Source organism: Copadichromis virginalis, linkage group LG20 (assembly GCF_057382275.1).
Source record: "Copadichromis virginalis isolate Kocher_CV1m ecotype Utaka linkage group LG20, C_Virginalis_male_GT1.1, whole genome shotgun sequence".
NCBI lineage: Eukaryota > Metazoa > Chordata > Actinopteri > Cichliformes > Cichlidae > Copadichromis > Copadichromis virginalis.
Window position 1 is genome coordinate 16,101,758 of NC_140637.1, and position 12,170 is coordinate 16,113,927.

General features: G+C 44.8%; 1 protein-coding gene and 1 long non-coding RNA gene across 7 annotated transcripts in view; one reads left to right on the forward strand and one right to left on the reverse strand.

Moving 5' to 3' along the window:
• LOC146684488 (paired box protein Pax-7-like) overlaps nucleotides 1-3,305 on the reverse strand; it is a 132,629-nt gene extending 129,324 nt beyond the window's left edge. Inside the window, exons 1-4 of one of the 5 annotated variants that reach the window (XM_085444732.1) lie at nucleotides 2,846-3,305; nucleotides 1,793-2,028; nucleotides 1,427-1,571; nucleotides 924-1,052 (exon numbers count right to left, since the gene is read on the reverse strand). In XM_085444732.1, the coding sequence (XP_085300858.1) occupies nucleotides 924-1,052; nucleotides 1,427-1,571; nucleotides 1,793-2,028; nucleotides 2,846-2,930 (595 nt within the window). In that variant the 5' untranslated portion in view covers nucleotides 2,931-3,305. Of the gene's footprint in view, nucleotides 1-923; nucleotides 1,053-1,426; nucleotides 1,572-1,792; nucleotides 2,066-2,831 lie in introns of all 5 variants that reach the window. The other 4 variants (XM_085444733.1, XM_085444734.1, XM_085444736.1 and 1 more) reach the window with 4 other exon arrangements.
• Nucleotides 1,567-3,771, forward strand: LOC146684491 (uncharacterized). 2 transcript variants are annotated; one of them, XR_014917314.1, is made up of 3 exons: nucleotides 1,567-1,666; nucleotides 1,779-2,054; nucleotides 3,609-3,771. It is a non-coding gene; the product is annotated as an uncharacterized LOC146684491 (long non-coding RNA). The 2 variants fall into 2 exon arrangements; XR_014917313.1 differs by lacking the exon at nucleotides 3,609-3,771 and having other exon boundaries at nucleotides 1,779-2,109.
• Nucleotides 3,772-12,170: the final 8,399 nt, after the last annotated feature.

Here is a 12,170-nt window from a genome sequence, read left to right on the forward strand (position 1 = left end):
TGAATTTATGCTGCAGGCTTCACACCATGAAGTGAGCCACTGAGAGATGAAAGTGAAAAGAAATAAAAGGCTCAATTTAATCTGCTTTAAGGCCCTTCAACAGCATGTGCCTGGGACTGTGAGAGTGAGGGCTGATAGGGGATAAATATATTTCTTACCATGCCTTCCAGCTATTACACCCCTCTCCAACACAGACGCCTATTCAACAGAGGCAGGTTTCATTACCAGCTGTAATAGGCTAAGTCTTCAAATTATGAAATGCCAAGCTCGGATGACACAGAGACACTAGCTGGGCTGATCTTTTGAAGAATGTGGAAAGGGGGAGACTTGATAGCTGTTTGAAAAAAAAAATCACCAGTGAAACCAGTGGTCAGAAAGCACTGGGCCCGCTGCAGGCCTCAAGTTTAAAGAACAGACGGCCGTCCACACGCTACATTCAAACATGCTGCATCGACGTCACTTTAATAAAAATGAACTAAACAAAAGCTTCCAACCGCCATGTATACGTGTATATGAAAGAAATATGAAGAGGGGATATTTAACACCTTCCATTAAAATCGTACTATAACGATATATTTACTATGCCTTTTCATTTTAAAAGTTGTGAATTTAATACATGCATATATGTAATTGTGCCATTTTTGGCTAGGTTCATGTATTTATTTAGCGTTTGTTTGTTTGTAGGCTAAATGTCATTTCAGAGGAAAATTCTGCTTGAAATTGGTATCCACACACGGAGCTGACGGCCTGGCTCCTGTCGCCTGTGATCGGTATGGACATTTGTCACCGTTTAGCGTGACGGGAGCCCGCGCCAGCGCTCACCATGAATATTTAAGCGGCTCCAGGCGGGAGAAGTCATGGGGCAAAACGCCCGTTTAGACCTGATTAGCAGACAGTTAGCCGCTAGTCCTCCCGGGGCCTACCTTTGTCCCCGAGGATGCCGTCGATGCTGTGTTTCGTTTTCTTTTCTCCGTCCTCTTCCTTTTTATCGCACTCATCCTCATCTTCCTTTTTCCCAAAACGAGCGCGAAGTACACGGCTGATCGAACTCACTGCGAGCAGAAAGGCATCTTTAGCAATAACATAATAATAATAATAATAATAATAATAATAATAATAATAATAATAATAATAATAAGAAGAAGAAGAAGAAGAAGAAGAAGAAGAATGTTTTTATATTAAATTCACTGTTATTCTATTATTATATCATTATTATTTTATTATATTGTACTGTTATTATTTTTGTTATTACCATATTACCATTTACAACGATAGCAACAACAACAACAACAACAATAATAATAATATTAATAATAATAATAATATATTTTTCGTGATAACTTCCTTGATTTGAAAGTCTGTTTTTATGTATTCTTCGCGGAGGGCAAAATTCAGAGAGTAAAACTGTGAATTAAACGCCGCTTACCAGAGGAGGCCTCACCTGAAGGGACTGTGCTTCTGTCACACACCCCGTCCTTCAGTAGCTTATCCCGGATCTCCCAGCTGAACATGCCAGGGTTGTCCCGCTTGTACTCTTCAATCCTTCTCTCTACATCCGGCGTGGCTACCTGCTGCAGGTTGCCGTGAGCCACACAGAAACAAGGAGAGTGAGCTGAGCCACAGGCTACAGGCCCCGAAATCTTTCGAGTGACTTTTTAGAAAGCAGGTGGAAATATAAACTATAACAAGGCTGTGGAAGCCTACAGATAATCTACAGATTACTAACTTATCATTTAGCCTAGTGGTATTGACAGACAATTATCCGTGTTGTCCTTTAGATCGTTTCTCTCACCCGGGGTTTGCTGCCACCTATGGCGCCGGGTCGGATGGACCCGGTCTCTTGGTAGCGACAGAGGATCTTGGACACGCAGCCGTGGGAGACACGAAGTTGGCGCGAAATGACGCAGGGCCGGATCCCGTGGTGGGCCATCTCGACTATCTTGTGTCGGATATGGTTGGGCAACGGTCGGCCGTTAATGAAGACCCCCCCTAGCTGGTTGACCCGTCCCTGGCCCAGAGGAGTAGATACTGTGGATGACACAAGGCCAGATTCGGTACAGAGCGGCTTTAAGCGCAGACTGTTGTCTGTTATTAAATAATCCAGTTTGATGACAGGCTATTTTTCTTATCAATCACACCTAATGCGAGCCCGGTGTTCTTTCAGCTATTCCCTGCCAGTATTCACTGACAGTACCACGTGTCAATTGTTTTCAAATCTCATTTGATCGCCATTAAGGGCTAACACTTCACAGTTCCACATGCCAAGCAGAGGAGGTGAAGAGCACCTGCTGCCACGTTTCACTGTTCGCCGTCACGCTGTCCAAATATTGGACTGATCCTCTGCTTCTGCCGGTGGGTGCCAATTTCCAGGCGCGCGGAACTTGAAGCAACCCAAGTGCTGTAGAGACTGTCTCTGTTTTCTCTGGAATTTCTAGTCGTTTTCAATTCGCTGACAAAGTGGTCACTGGATGATTAAGTGTGCTTGTGACCGGGGCCTTTAATATTTAGCATAAGAATAATACAACGGAAATTGTATTAGCATAAGAATAATGCAACGTGAGCTTTTTTTTTGGGGGGGGGGGGGGGTTGTGGGCGGGGGGGGGGGGGGGGGGGCACTTGCCTTTATTCATGCAATTGTGTTCAGTGCCAGTCCTTGCACACAAAGTTTACCCTGGAGTTGAGGCCTTAACTGTTAAGCACGCTGAAGGTCTTCTCACGTGCCTTTAATGTTTAATGCAGAATATTTGTTTGAATAATCTTCAAATTAGGCTCGCATTTTTTTTAGCCTCCGCAAAAAATCTACCGGAGTCTGAGAGGTTGTTCAGGGCTACTGTCAAGCTCCTACCTTCCAGAGGGAATCCAGTGCGGGGATAGTTCTGTCCGGGAGCCGGGCGCATCATTCGTGGTACCGTTCCTGGCAAAGACGACATTGTAGCATTAAAAACAACAGAAAAGAAAAGAAAAAAAGACAAGAGAAAAAAGAAAAAAAGATGGACACGTTAGATGTCCGATTCAAGAGTTGATTTGTTGGTCACACGCGTTCTGAGGATAAAAAGTGGCAGTCAGATCCAGCGTGGAGTAAAAATCAAACAAACAAGCAAACAAACGAAAACGGCGGTTGGATGTTAAAATGTGAGCCCACAGCATTCAGGCACACGGGACTGCTGTGGAGCGGAGTCCTTAAAATGCTAATGTGCTCGCAGTATACAGTTGTTCTGTCTGACATCAGTTTATTTTCTCCCGGAGAAGTCCGGACCAGGCGGACTGGAGAATGGACGATTTTTCGCGAGAACCAATAGGTTCTTGGCGCTTTCTCTTATTTGAGGGGAAAAGGCTCCAACAAGTTTCAGCAGCCAATGAGAACGAAGAACGCACAAACGTACACACACACATACCAAACACACGATACACTCACACTGAAAATGCAGGCCTTAACACAGACTTAGCACATCCTCCACACCCGCACATCCGCCTGTACGTCACACTGGATGGACACAAAACACCAGCACCTGTCAAATACAGGCTACTGCAAGCCAGTGCAACTACTCTATAATGAACAGCTGCAGGCATTGACGTGTGCTGTGCTCACTCTTTCCTTTTATTTACAGCTGGGAAAAAAGAAGCTTAAAGCAGTTTGAGCCAAAAGCAGCAACACAAGCTAGTCCTCAAGGTTTGACACTTTTAGTCTTTAAGGTGAAAGTGTTTTCCATGTCTCATTTTCTGATCACGTCTTTCTAAAAGTTTGAAAAAATAAATAAAATTGTGAAGCAGTGTCTGTCCTCTGAATGATGATGATAATAATTTTAAAAAAAAAACCCTGAAAAGCTTAAAAAAAGGAAATACAAAAAATTGTGTAAGATTCTAAGTGAAGCATTCACAAAAAGCTCAACAGGATTTATATTAATCAATTTTAATTCAGATCAAAAAATTATAAATGTGTTAAATTCAATACACCCAGTGCTGAATGTGAGGAGATAATGATAATCAATATTATATTATATTATTATATAATATATTATTATTCACTGAGTTGGAGATGCTCTGTATCTCACTGTACAGCTGTAAAGTGGCAATAAAGGCACTCTATTCTATTCTATTCTTTTCTATTTATTTACCCCTATTTATTTTGATGAAAAAATGACTACATATGGTTGTGTTTTTAATATATTCTTTATAATTAAAACTACATTTAAAAAAAAATTAGAATTAAAGTTTCAGTCCATACATAGATACATTCACACATAGAATTAATTGTCTAATTGATCAACTATATGATACAATAATAGGCGCAATTTTACGGGTGATCAGCTCTTATTGTTTGACCAAGCAGACAAATCAGAAAAGTCTATTGTTTCTTAGAGCCCTGAAAGTCTCTTGCAGACATCGTGTTCTACTGAATCTCCTGAGACAAATCCTGAGAGAAAACTTGTCTTTTGAGAGATAAATGGTATTTAGAGTAAAGTAGAACTGTTGCATTACATGAGCTGCATTCGTAGGGATGTACTGCAAGAATGTACTATATACAAGTACATATTTGAAATCGTCAAATCAGCAGCCGTTATTCAAACTAGAGCTGAGAATTCCACAGATAGTGTTTGTATAAAATTATTTATTTTAAATTAATAGGTGTGTCTTTTTTCAAATTTATTTGTCACACTTTGTGGATGTTATGATACCAAGCAAAGCCTGAAAATGCTACATAACATTAAAAACATCCTGAATGCAGAAGAGAAGGCTTCAAAGTGTTATAAGAAAAAGTGAAACATTTGCTGTGGATTCAAAGTATTCTACCCTGTGATATCAGTGAAACTGTTCAACAGCTTTTTTTGTGGGGAAGGAGCATTCCACAGTATATACAGATCTTTACTAAAGAAACATTATGAATTCTGGTTTAACTGTACATCCTTAGGATGTTTTCTGACACAGCTGAATTTAATTCAGTTCAGTGGTTCAGTTCATATAGCACCAAATCATAACAAAAGACACCTCAAGATGCTTTACACTGTAAGGTACACTGTAACTCTACAAAAATACACTAAAAACTATGTTATTGTAGAAAACCCCAAAAATCATATGACCCCCTTTGAGCAAGCACTTGGTGACAGTGGGAAGGAAAAACTCACTTTTAACAAGAAGAAACCTCCAGCAGAACCAGACTGAGAGAGGGGCAGCCATCAGAATAATCAGAATCAGAATATTTTATTAATCCCTAGGGAAAAGCCATCTTCTACAATCAGAAGAGATTAATACTAACTAAAGATTAAATGCAGAGTGGTTAAATGCAGAATGGTGTACACATAGTTAGTGGACAAAAAGGTGAGTTAAGAAGAAACACGCAAACTAGCAGGAGGGACTATGCGCTTACCTGCTGCTCTCTGGCAGGTAGCTCCATGCCCTCCTGGGTTTTAAATGCACCTTAGAACACACATGCATCAACACTACAATGAGCGGGTGGAGGGAGGTTTGGAGTCTTCTCTCACCCCCATTCTCTGCGGTCTGCTGGAGCGGGGGGGCTAGGAGGAGGAGTTGGCCGTCCGACTGCCGTCTGGAGTGTGGGGCCTCCCTGCTGCTGCGGAGTCGGGGCGGTCTGCCTCTCCCCACCGCAGGGAAAAGGGTAACACCACCTGGGTCTGGGTGCAGTTCCCCCCTCCAGGGACAAGGGTACCTAGACCCGGTTCGTAGAGTACGCTTGGGGAGTTTGATCGTGTGTACAGCGTCTCTTTATGTCTGTCTCCACGTTGGTTGAGTGTGGAGTAAGTGCATATGAGAGCATGAGGGTGGGAATGGATGTTTGTATATGTGTGTGCCTGTATGTCTGTGTCTATGTCAGGTTGGGTATCAGACACCACCTCTCTGGGGACATCTCAGGCCCTCCAAGGTTTGGAGGCCTATCTTCCCCCACCACCACTTCCCCTGCCAGTGGCGGACTCCCTCAGACATCGGTGCGTTGGTGGTTCTTTGTGTCTGGGGATGGGCGTCCAGGTACACACCGGCTCACTCCTTGGCAGCCGCTTATCGGGGCCTGGAGCCTGGGGCTCGCTCGGGCCACTTCGGAGGTGGGGTGGCCCCAGCCTCTCGGCCTGGGGCTCGGTCACTCAGGCACAGTTGGCTGCCGGCAGAGCTCACGGGCGTCACAGCGCGGCTGCTGAGTGAGCCCTCATCTGGGACTCTCCTCAGCTCTTTCTGGAACAGTGGCGCGGCTGCCCCTCTGTTAGTCTTCCTTGGTCTCTCGTGTTCTGGGGGCCTCTGGATGTCTGGAGTTTTGATCTCCTCCATACCTGCTTCATGCCCTGGAGGATGGGGCTGTGGCCCCCCCACACCCTCTAGCAGATCATTACATGAAGGAACCTTTTAAAAAAACAAGCGCGTCCATGCTCACAGGTGTACACACGGGTGATCACACCCACAAACTACACCCTTTTTGGCTCCTACCTCAAAGCACACTGTGTTCTGTTGATCTTATGTCCTGCACAATAATGTTTAATATTTAGTATTTACTGTCATATTCCCATATATCATTGTGATGTTGTTTATTCTATTACTCTTGTTCTCTTCTGCTTGTTTTCTTTTTTTCTTTCTCAACAGGTGATCCAGGTGATCGATATATGCATTTTATTTCTGCCCATTCTGTTGGTTTTTGTTTTTTGCCCTTCTCCCCCATCCCTCTTCTCAGCTGTTTCTTTCACTCTTTCTTTCTCCCCTTCTTTCCCCCAGTCAAGTCTGTCCCGTATTCAGCAAGTGAAAATAAAATAAACAATAAAAGGTGAATCAAATGGACCATTATGGCAAGGCTGGGATGGTCAATTTGGTAAAGTAAATCCGTTGGGCATCTTTCTTTGCCTTTAGACAATAATTCTGATGGCAAAAGAGCCAAACGGGACAGGCAAAAAAAAAAAAAAAGAAGAAACACGCAATCTGGGAATCCCCCAGCAACCTGTTGCAGTGTAATTAAGGGAGGATTCTCAGTCACCTGATCCAGCCCAGCTTTATAAAAAAGGGACGTTTTAAGCCTAATCTTAACATTAGAAAGAATGAATGTCTCCTGAATCCAAACTGGTTTCACGCAAGAGGGGCCTGAAGGCTCTACCAATCATTCTACAGGGTGGGCCATTTATATGGATACACCGTAATAAAATGGGAATGGTTGGTGATATTAAAGTCCTGTTTGTGGCACATGAGTATATGTGAGGGGGAACTTTAATATCACCAACCATTCCAATTTTATTACGGTGTATCCATATAAATGGCCCACCCTGTACTTTTTAATACCCTAATAGCCGTGTGAGTGTTTCATGCAGGGAGGGTAATCCAACCATTTGCATCATCCATATGTGAGAGACAGGCTGGAGGGCAGGAATGAGGAGGTGTGTGAGTAGAGCCAGCGAAGCCTTTTGAGGTGAGTAGAGAGGGAAATCCAGCATTCAGGAAGCAGCTGCAGGTGAGGTGAGTAACGATCCTAGATTGGTTAGCGGAGAACACAAGGAGACACAAGGTACAAGAGCCAAGTTACCACCGTGGGGTAGCGGACGGCTGAATGCTGTTTGATGGCTTGCAGATGGCCACGACAGTTGAGGAATGGAACCCTGGCCTGAGGGTCAGACTAGGATGGTGTGTATTGTAGCATAAAGATGACACTCAATTTGTGCTCCAGTGGACTATAAGAGTGAAACCTAAACATGCATTTTGAAGAACTACCCCCAGACAACCAACATGAACATTATTAACTGGCCTGGACTAGCCTTAAATCCCTTTGAAAATCTGTGGGTTGGAGTTTGAGATTCGGCTGGGATAGCTCAGGAGCCGTGTCTGAGACTTGTTAAAAAATGTTAACAAATAACTGCAGGTTGTTATCCAGAAAAAAGGATACATAAATTACTTTTTTTAAAAAGATAGGAAGCTGCTGTGGCTCTAGCTGCTGGTGCCTGGTCTTGCGGATTGCACACCTGGCGTTCGCCTAGGGTTTTGCAGCCGGCTGTTCCCCTGGCACATTGCTCACGGTCTTGCGGGTTCACGCGGCCAGTGGGTCCTTGCTGAGGTTTGCCTGGCTAGTGAGTTCTTTAACTATTGTGGGTGTCTTTCTGTTCCCGAGGTCTTGCAATTTCGCTGCTGCCTACGAGTTGTTGCTGCAGGCTGTGTTCCCCTGGCATATTTCCTGGGGTTCACCAGTTTACGTGCCAGTCAAATCTCGCTGTGTGTGATATGTCAGCTGGCAAGTGAGAATTCTCCAGCCTGCAGTGTCGGCTTCCTGCATATTGCCCACATGTTGTGAGTTTACGCGGCCAGCAGGGGCCCACTGGGGTGGCTGTATCTCAGGAGGTAAAGCAGGGCATCTACTGATCGGATGGTTGGTGGTTCGATCCCTGGCACCTCCAGTCTGCATGCCAAGTATCCTTGGGCAAGATACTTACCCCAAGTTGCTCTCCGATGCATCCATCGGAGTGTGAATGTACTTAGAAAGCACTATGTATAGAGAAAGTGCTTGTGGAATGGGTGTGACTGGGTGAATGTGGCAGGTTGTATAGAGCGCTTTGAGTACTCCGGGAGATTAGAAAAGCACTATATAAGAATCAATCCATTTACCATTACCATTTACCACTCGGTAGCTCAGTAACCTAAGCTTCCTTCTGTACACGAGTGTCTTGCTCGTGAGTTCACTCCTGCTTTACCCCCACTTGTCTAAGCAGTTCACCGAGTTCAACATGAGAACTAAAAAGGCGGGGGGGGACTTATCTGGTGGCTGGAGGGTTGAGTGTGTTTTTCTGGGTTCGGTTGGCCCCGCCCCCTTGTTATACCAGCGTATAGCAGTCCTCAGCGTCGCAGCGGAGCTGCTGGCCACCTCCACCCACCAGGCTACGCTGATGAAGGAGCAAGTCGTAGCTACTGGCCATATGGAAAAGAAATAGTAAAAACTCATAAAAGACTTGCATAAGATGTGGCCTACTTCATATAGTGAATCATATAAGGCTTATATGATTTACTCATGAAAGTGGCCACTTTCTCATTACTTTCATATATTGTTTTAGTCCATCCATCCATCTTCATCCGCTTTATCCGACGCCGGGTCGCGGGGGCAGCAGCCTAAGCAAAGAGGCCCAGACCTCCCTCTCCCCAGCCACCTCCTCCAGCTTATCCGGGGGAACACCAAGGCATTCCCAGGCCAGCCAAGAGATATAATCTCTCCAGCGTGTCCTGGGTCTGCCCTGGGGCCAACTCCCGGTGGGACATGCCCGGAACACCTCACCCTGGAGCCGCCCAGGAGGCATCCTTGTCAGATGCCCGAACCACCTCAACTGGCTCCTTTGGATCTGGAGGAGCAGCGGCTCTACTCTGAGCCCCTCCCAGATGGCTGAACTTCTCACCCTATCTCTAAGGGAGAGGCCAGCCACCCTTCGGAGGAAGCTAATTTCTGCCGCTTGTATCTGTGATCTCGTTCTTTCGGTCACTACCCACAGCTCGTGGCCATAGATGAGGGTAGGGACGTAGATCGACTGGTAAATTGAGAGCTTCACTTTTGCACTCAGCTCCCTCTTCACCACAACGGACCGGTGCAGCGTCCGCATCATCCTCTCCATGAATCGCTACCTTATCGTGGTGGAGGGGTTTGTGTGTTCCAGGGATCCCAGGGGCTATGTTGTCTGCAGAGGTGGGTAGTAACGAGTTACATTTACTCCGTTACATTTACTTGAGTAAGTTTTTGAAAAAAATGTACTTTTAAAGTACCCTTTTTGCATGATACTTTTTACTTTTACTTGAGTACATTTATGAAGAAGAAACGGTACTTTTACTCCGCTACATTTGCAAAATTCGACTTGTTACTAAAAAAAAAAATAGTTTAACACATTAGATAACATGCCGCCAGTGGAGTTTCTGGTACTTTTTTACCAATGAGATGTGGCCATGCAGTCACATGACCAGTTTGAAACTGTGGCGGGCAGAACGGCCCAAGCGTTTCAAAGTAGCGGACACACGGAAAGAAGAAACATGAAAACATGGCAGAGTCTACGCTAGAGCTGAAGACGATGAACAGCATTTTCCTCACATACAAAGAATGTTTCGCTTAAAAGCAGTACAAAAGAACAGCTATGTCTGCAGTGTCGGTGTCTTCAGTGAGAGCCAAAACAAACCAACTTTTCAGCGTGAAACAACTCAACTCGTGTAACCTGAGGAAACAGTAAGTTTTCTCTAAATATCTTTTTAGCTGTGGTTAGCTGGATGCCAGTCTTATGTTACAGCAGCTGTGTCGAGCTCGAGCTGCGAGTCATATTTTCGGCGCTACGTTGTAGTGAGATAAGTTTGTGGGTGTTTTGTGGAGCTCCAGCTGTCTTTTTAACTGCTCGCTGGTTAGCTAGCATGAGCTATAAGCTAACAGCTAGCCTGGTTAATGAGTTCCATGCACATGCAAACAGCTCGTCTCTACTGCTTTAACTGTTAAAACAGAAGGCAATACTGCAGGTGACAGGGTTTATTATGTGAAACAGCAGCTTGTTTAGTTTAAACAGTCTGCATTAAGCTGGGCAAACACTGTGCGATTTTTTTCAGTCACGTTATTCAGCTCCTGCTCAAACTGTACAATTAAAGTTCATAGGTCACAATGCAGGGTCTCACACTATACGGCCTGATGCTCTGATGCGACCTGAGTACTCAAACTGTGCATGCATAACATGAAGCTTATCATACAAAATCTGTCCCTCGCTCTCCCTCTCTGTCTTTTACTCACACACACACACACACACACACACACACACACACACACCATCAACTTTGCTAAATTACTAATGAAAAACATTGACCAGGCAGCTGTGATTGAGTAGCAATGTCCATCCAACTCTTTTTGTGGTTGTTGTAGTCGTGATAATTTTGTGAGGCCACATTGAAAAGCCTCGGATACGGAAGCGTAGAGCTGCCACCCAGGCAAAAGAAAAATAGAGCCATATAACGTTATAACATGAAAAGTATATTGTTCTAACAATATACTTTTCATGTTTGTACAATATACTATCATGTTAGTACAATATACCTTTTCATATAATATCACGTTATTACAATATACATAATTATCACGTTCGTACAATATAAATATTATATTGTACGAATGTGGTATTATATTGTTCAAACGTGAAAGGTATATTGCACGAACATGAAAAGTATATTGCTACTTGAGTAGTCTTTTCGCCAAGTACTTTTTTACTCTTACTTGAGTAACTTTTTTGACGACTACTTTTCACTTTTACTTGAGTAATAATATTTTAAAGTAATGCTACTCTTACTTGAGTACAATTTTTGGATACTCGACCCACCTCTGGTTGTCTGGGGGCTTTTGCCCGCTGGTAGGGTCTCCCATGGCAAATTGGTCCTGGGTGAGGGACCAGACAAAGAGCGATTCAGAAGACCCTTATGAGAAAAACAGTGAGGGAACAGTTTACCCTGCTCGGGATAGGGTTACCGGGGCCCCGCCCTGGAGCCAGGCCCGGGGAGGGTGCCCGAGGGCGAGCGTCTGGTGGCCGGGCCTTAGTCCATGGGGCCTGGCCGGGCACAGCCCGAAAAGGGGACATGGGCCCATCCTCCCGCAGGCCCACCACCTGCAGGAGGGGCCGTAGGGGTTGGGTGCATTGTGTGCTGGGCAGCGGCCAGGAGCGGAGGCCCTGGCGGACTGATCCCCAGCTACCAAGACTGGCAATTGGGACATGGAATGTTACCTCTCTGGTGGGGAAGGAGCCTGAGTTAGTGCATGAGGTTGAGAGGTACGGGCTAGATATAGTCAGGCTCACTTCTACGCATGGCTTGGGCTCTGGAACCAGTTTCCTGGAGAGGGGCTGGACTCTGTCTCAGTCTGGAGTTGCCCCTGGTGAGAGGTGGCGGGCTGGGGTAGGTATTCTAATATCCCCTCGGCTTGCTGCCGGTGCGTTGGGGTTCTTCCTGGTGGATGACATTCCAAATTCCTTTAATTTTAAATATGTTTATATTGTCTATTCTGTAAAATAGTCAGATGTCTATTCTTATTAATGTACAGAATTCACCTGCTTGCAGCTATTACTGCACATTCACCCAATGTATATACTATATATATATATACATAATGTTCTTCCTCTACCCCCCCCCCCCATTTTTGCACATGTCAAGGACCGTGTCAGGCTACATTTTACTGTGTGTTATACTTGTATAACTATGCA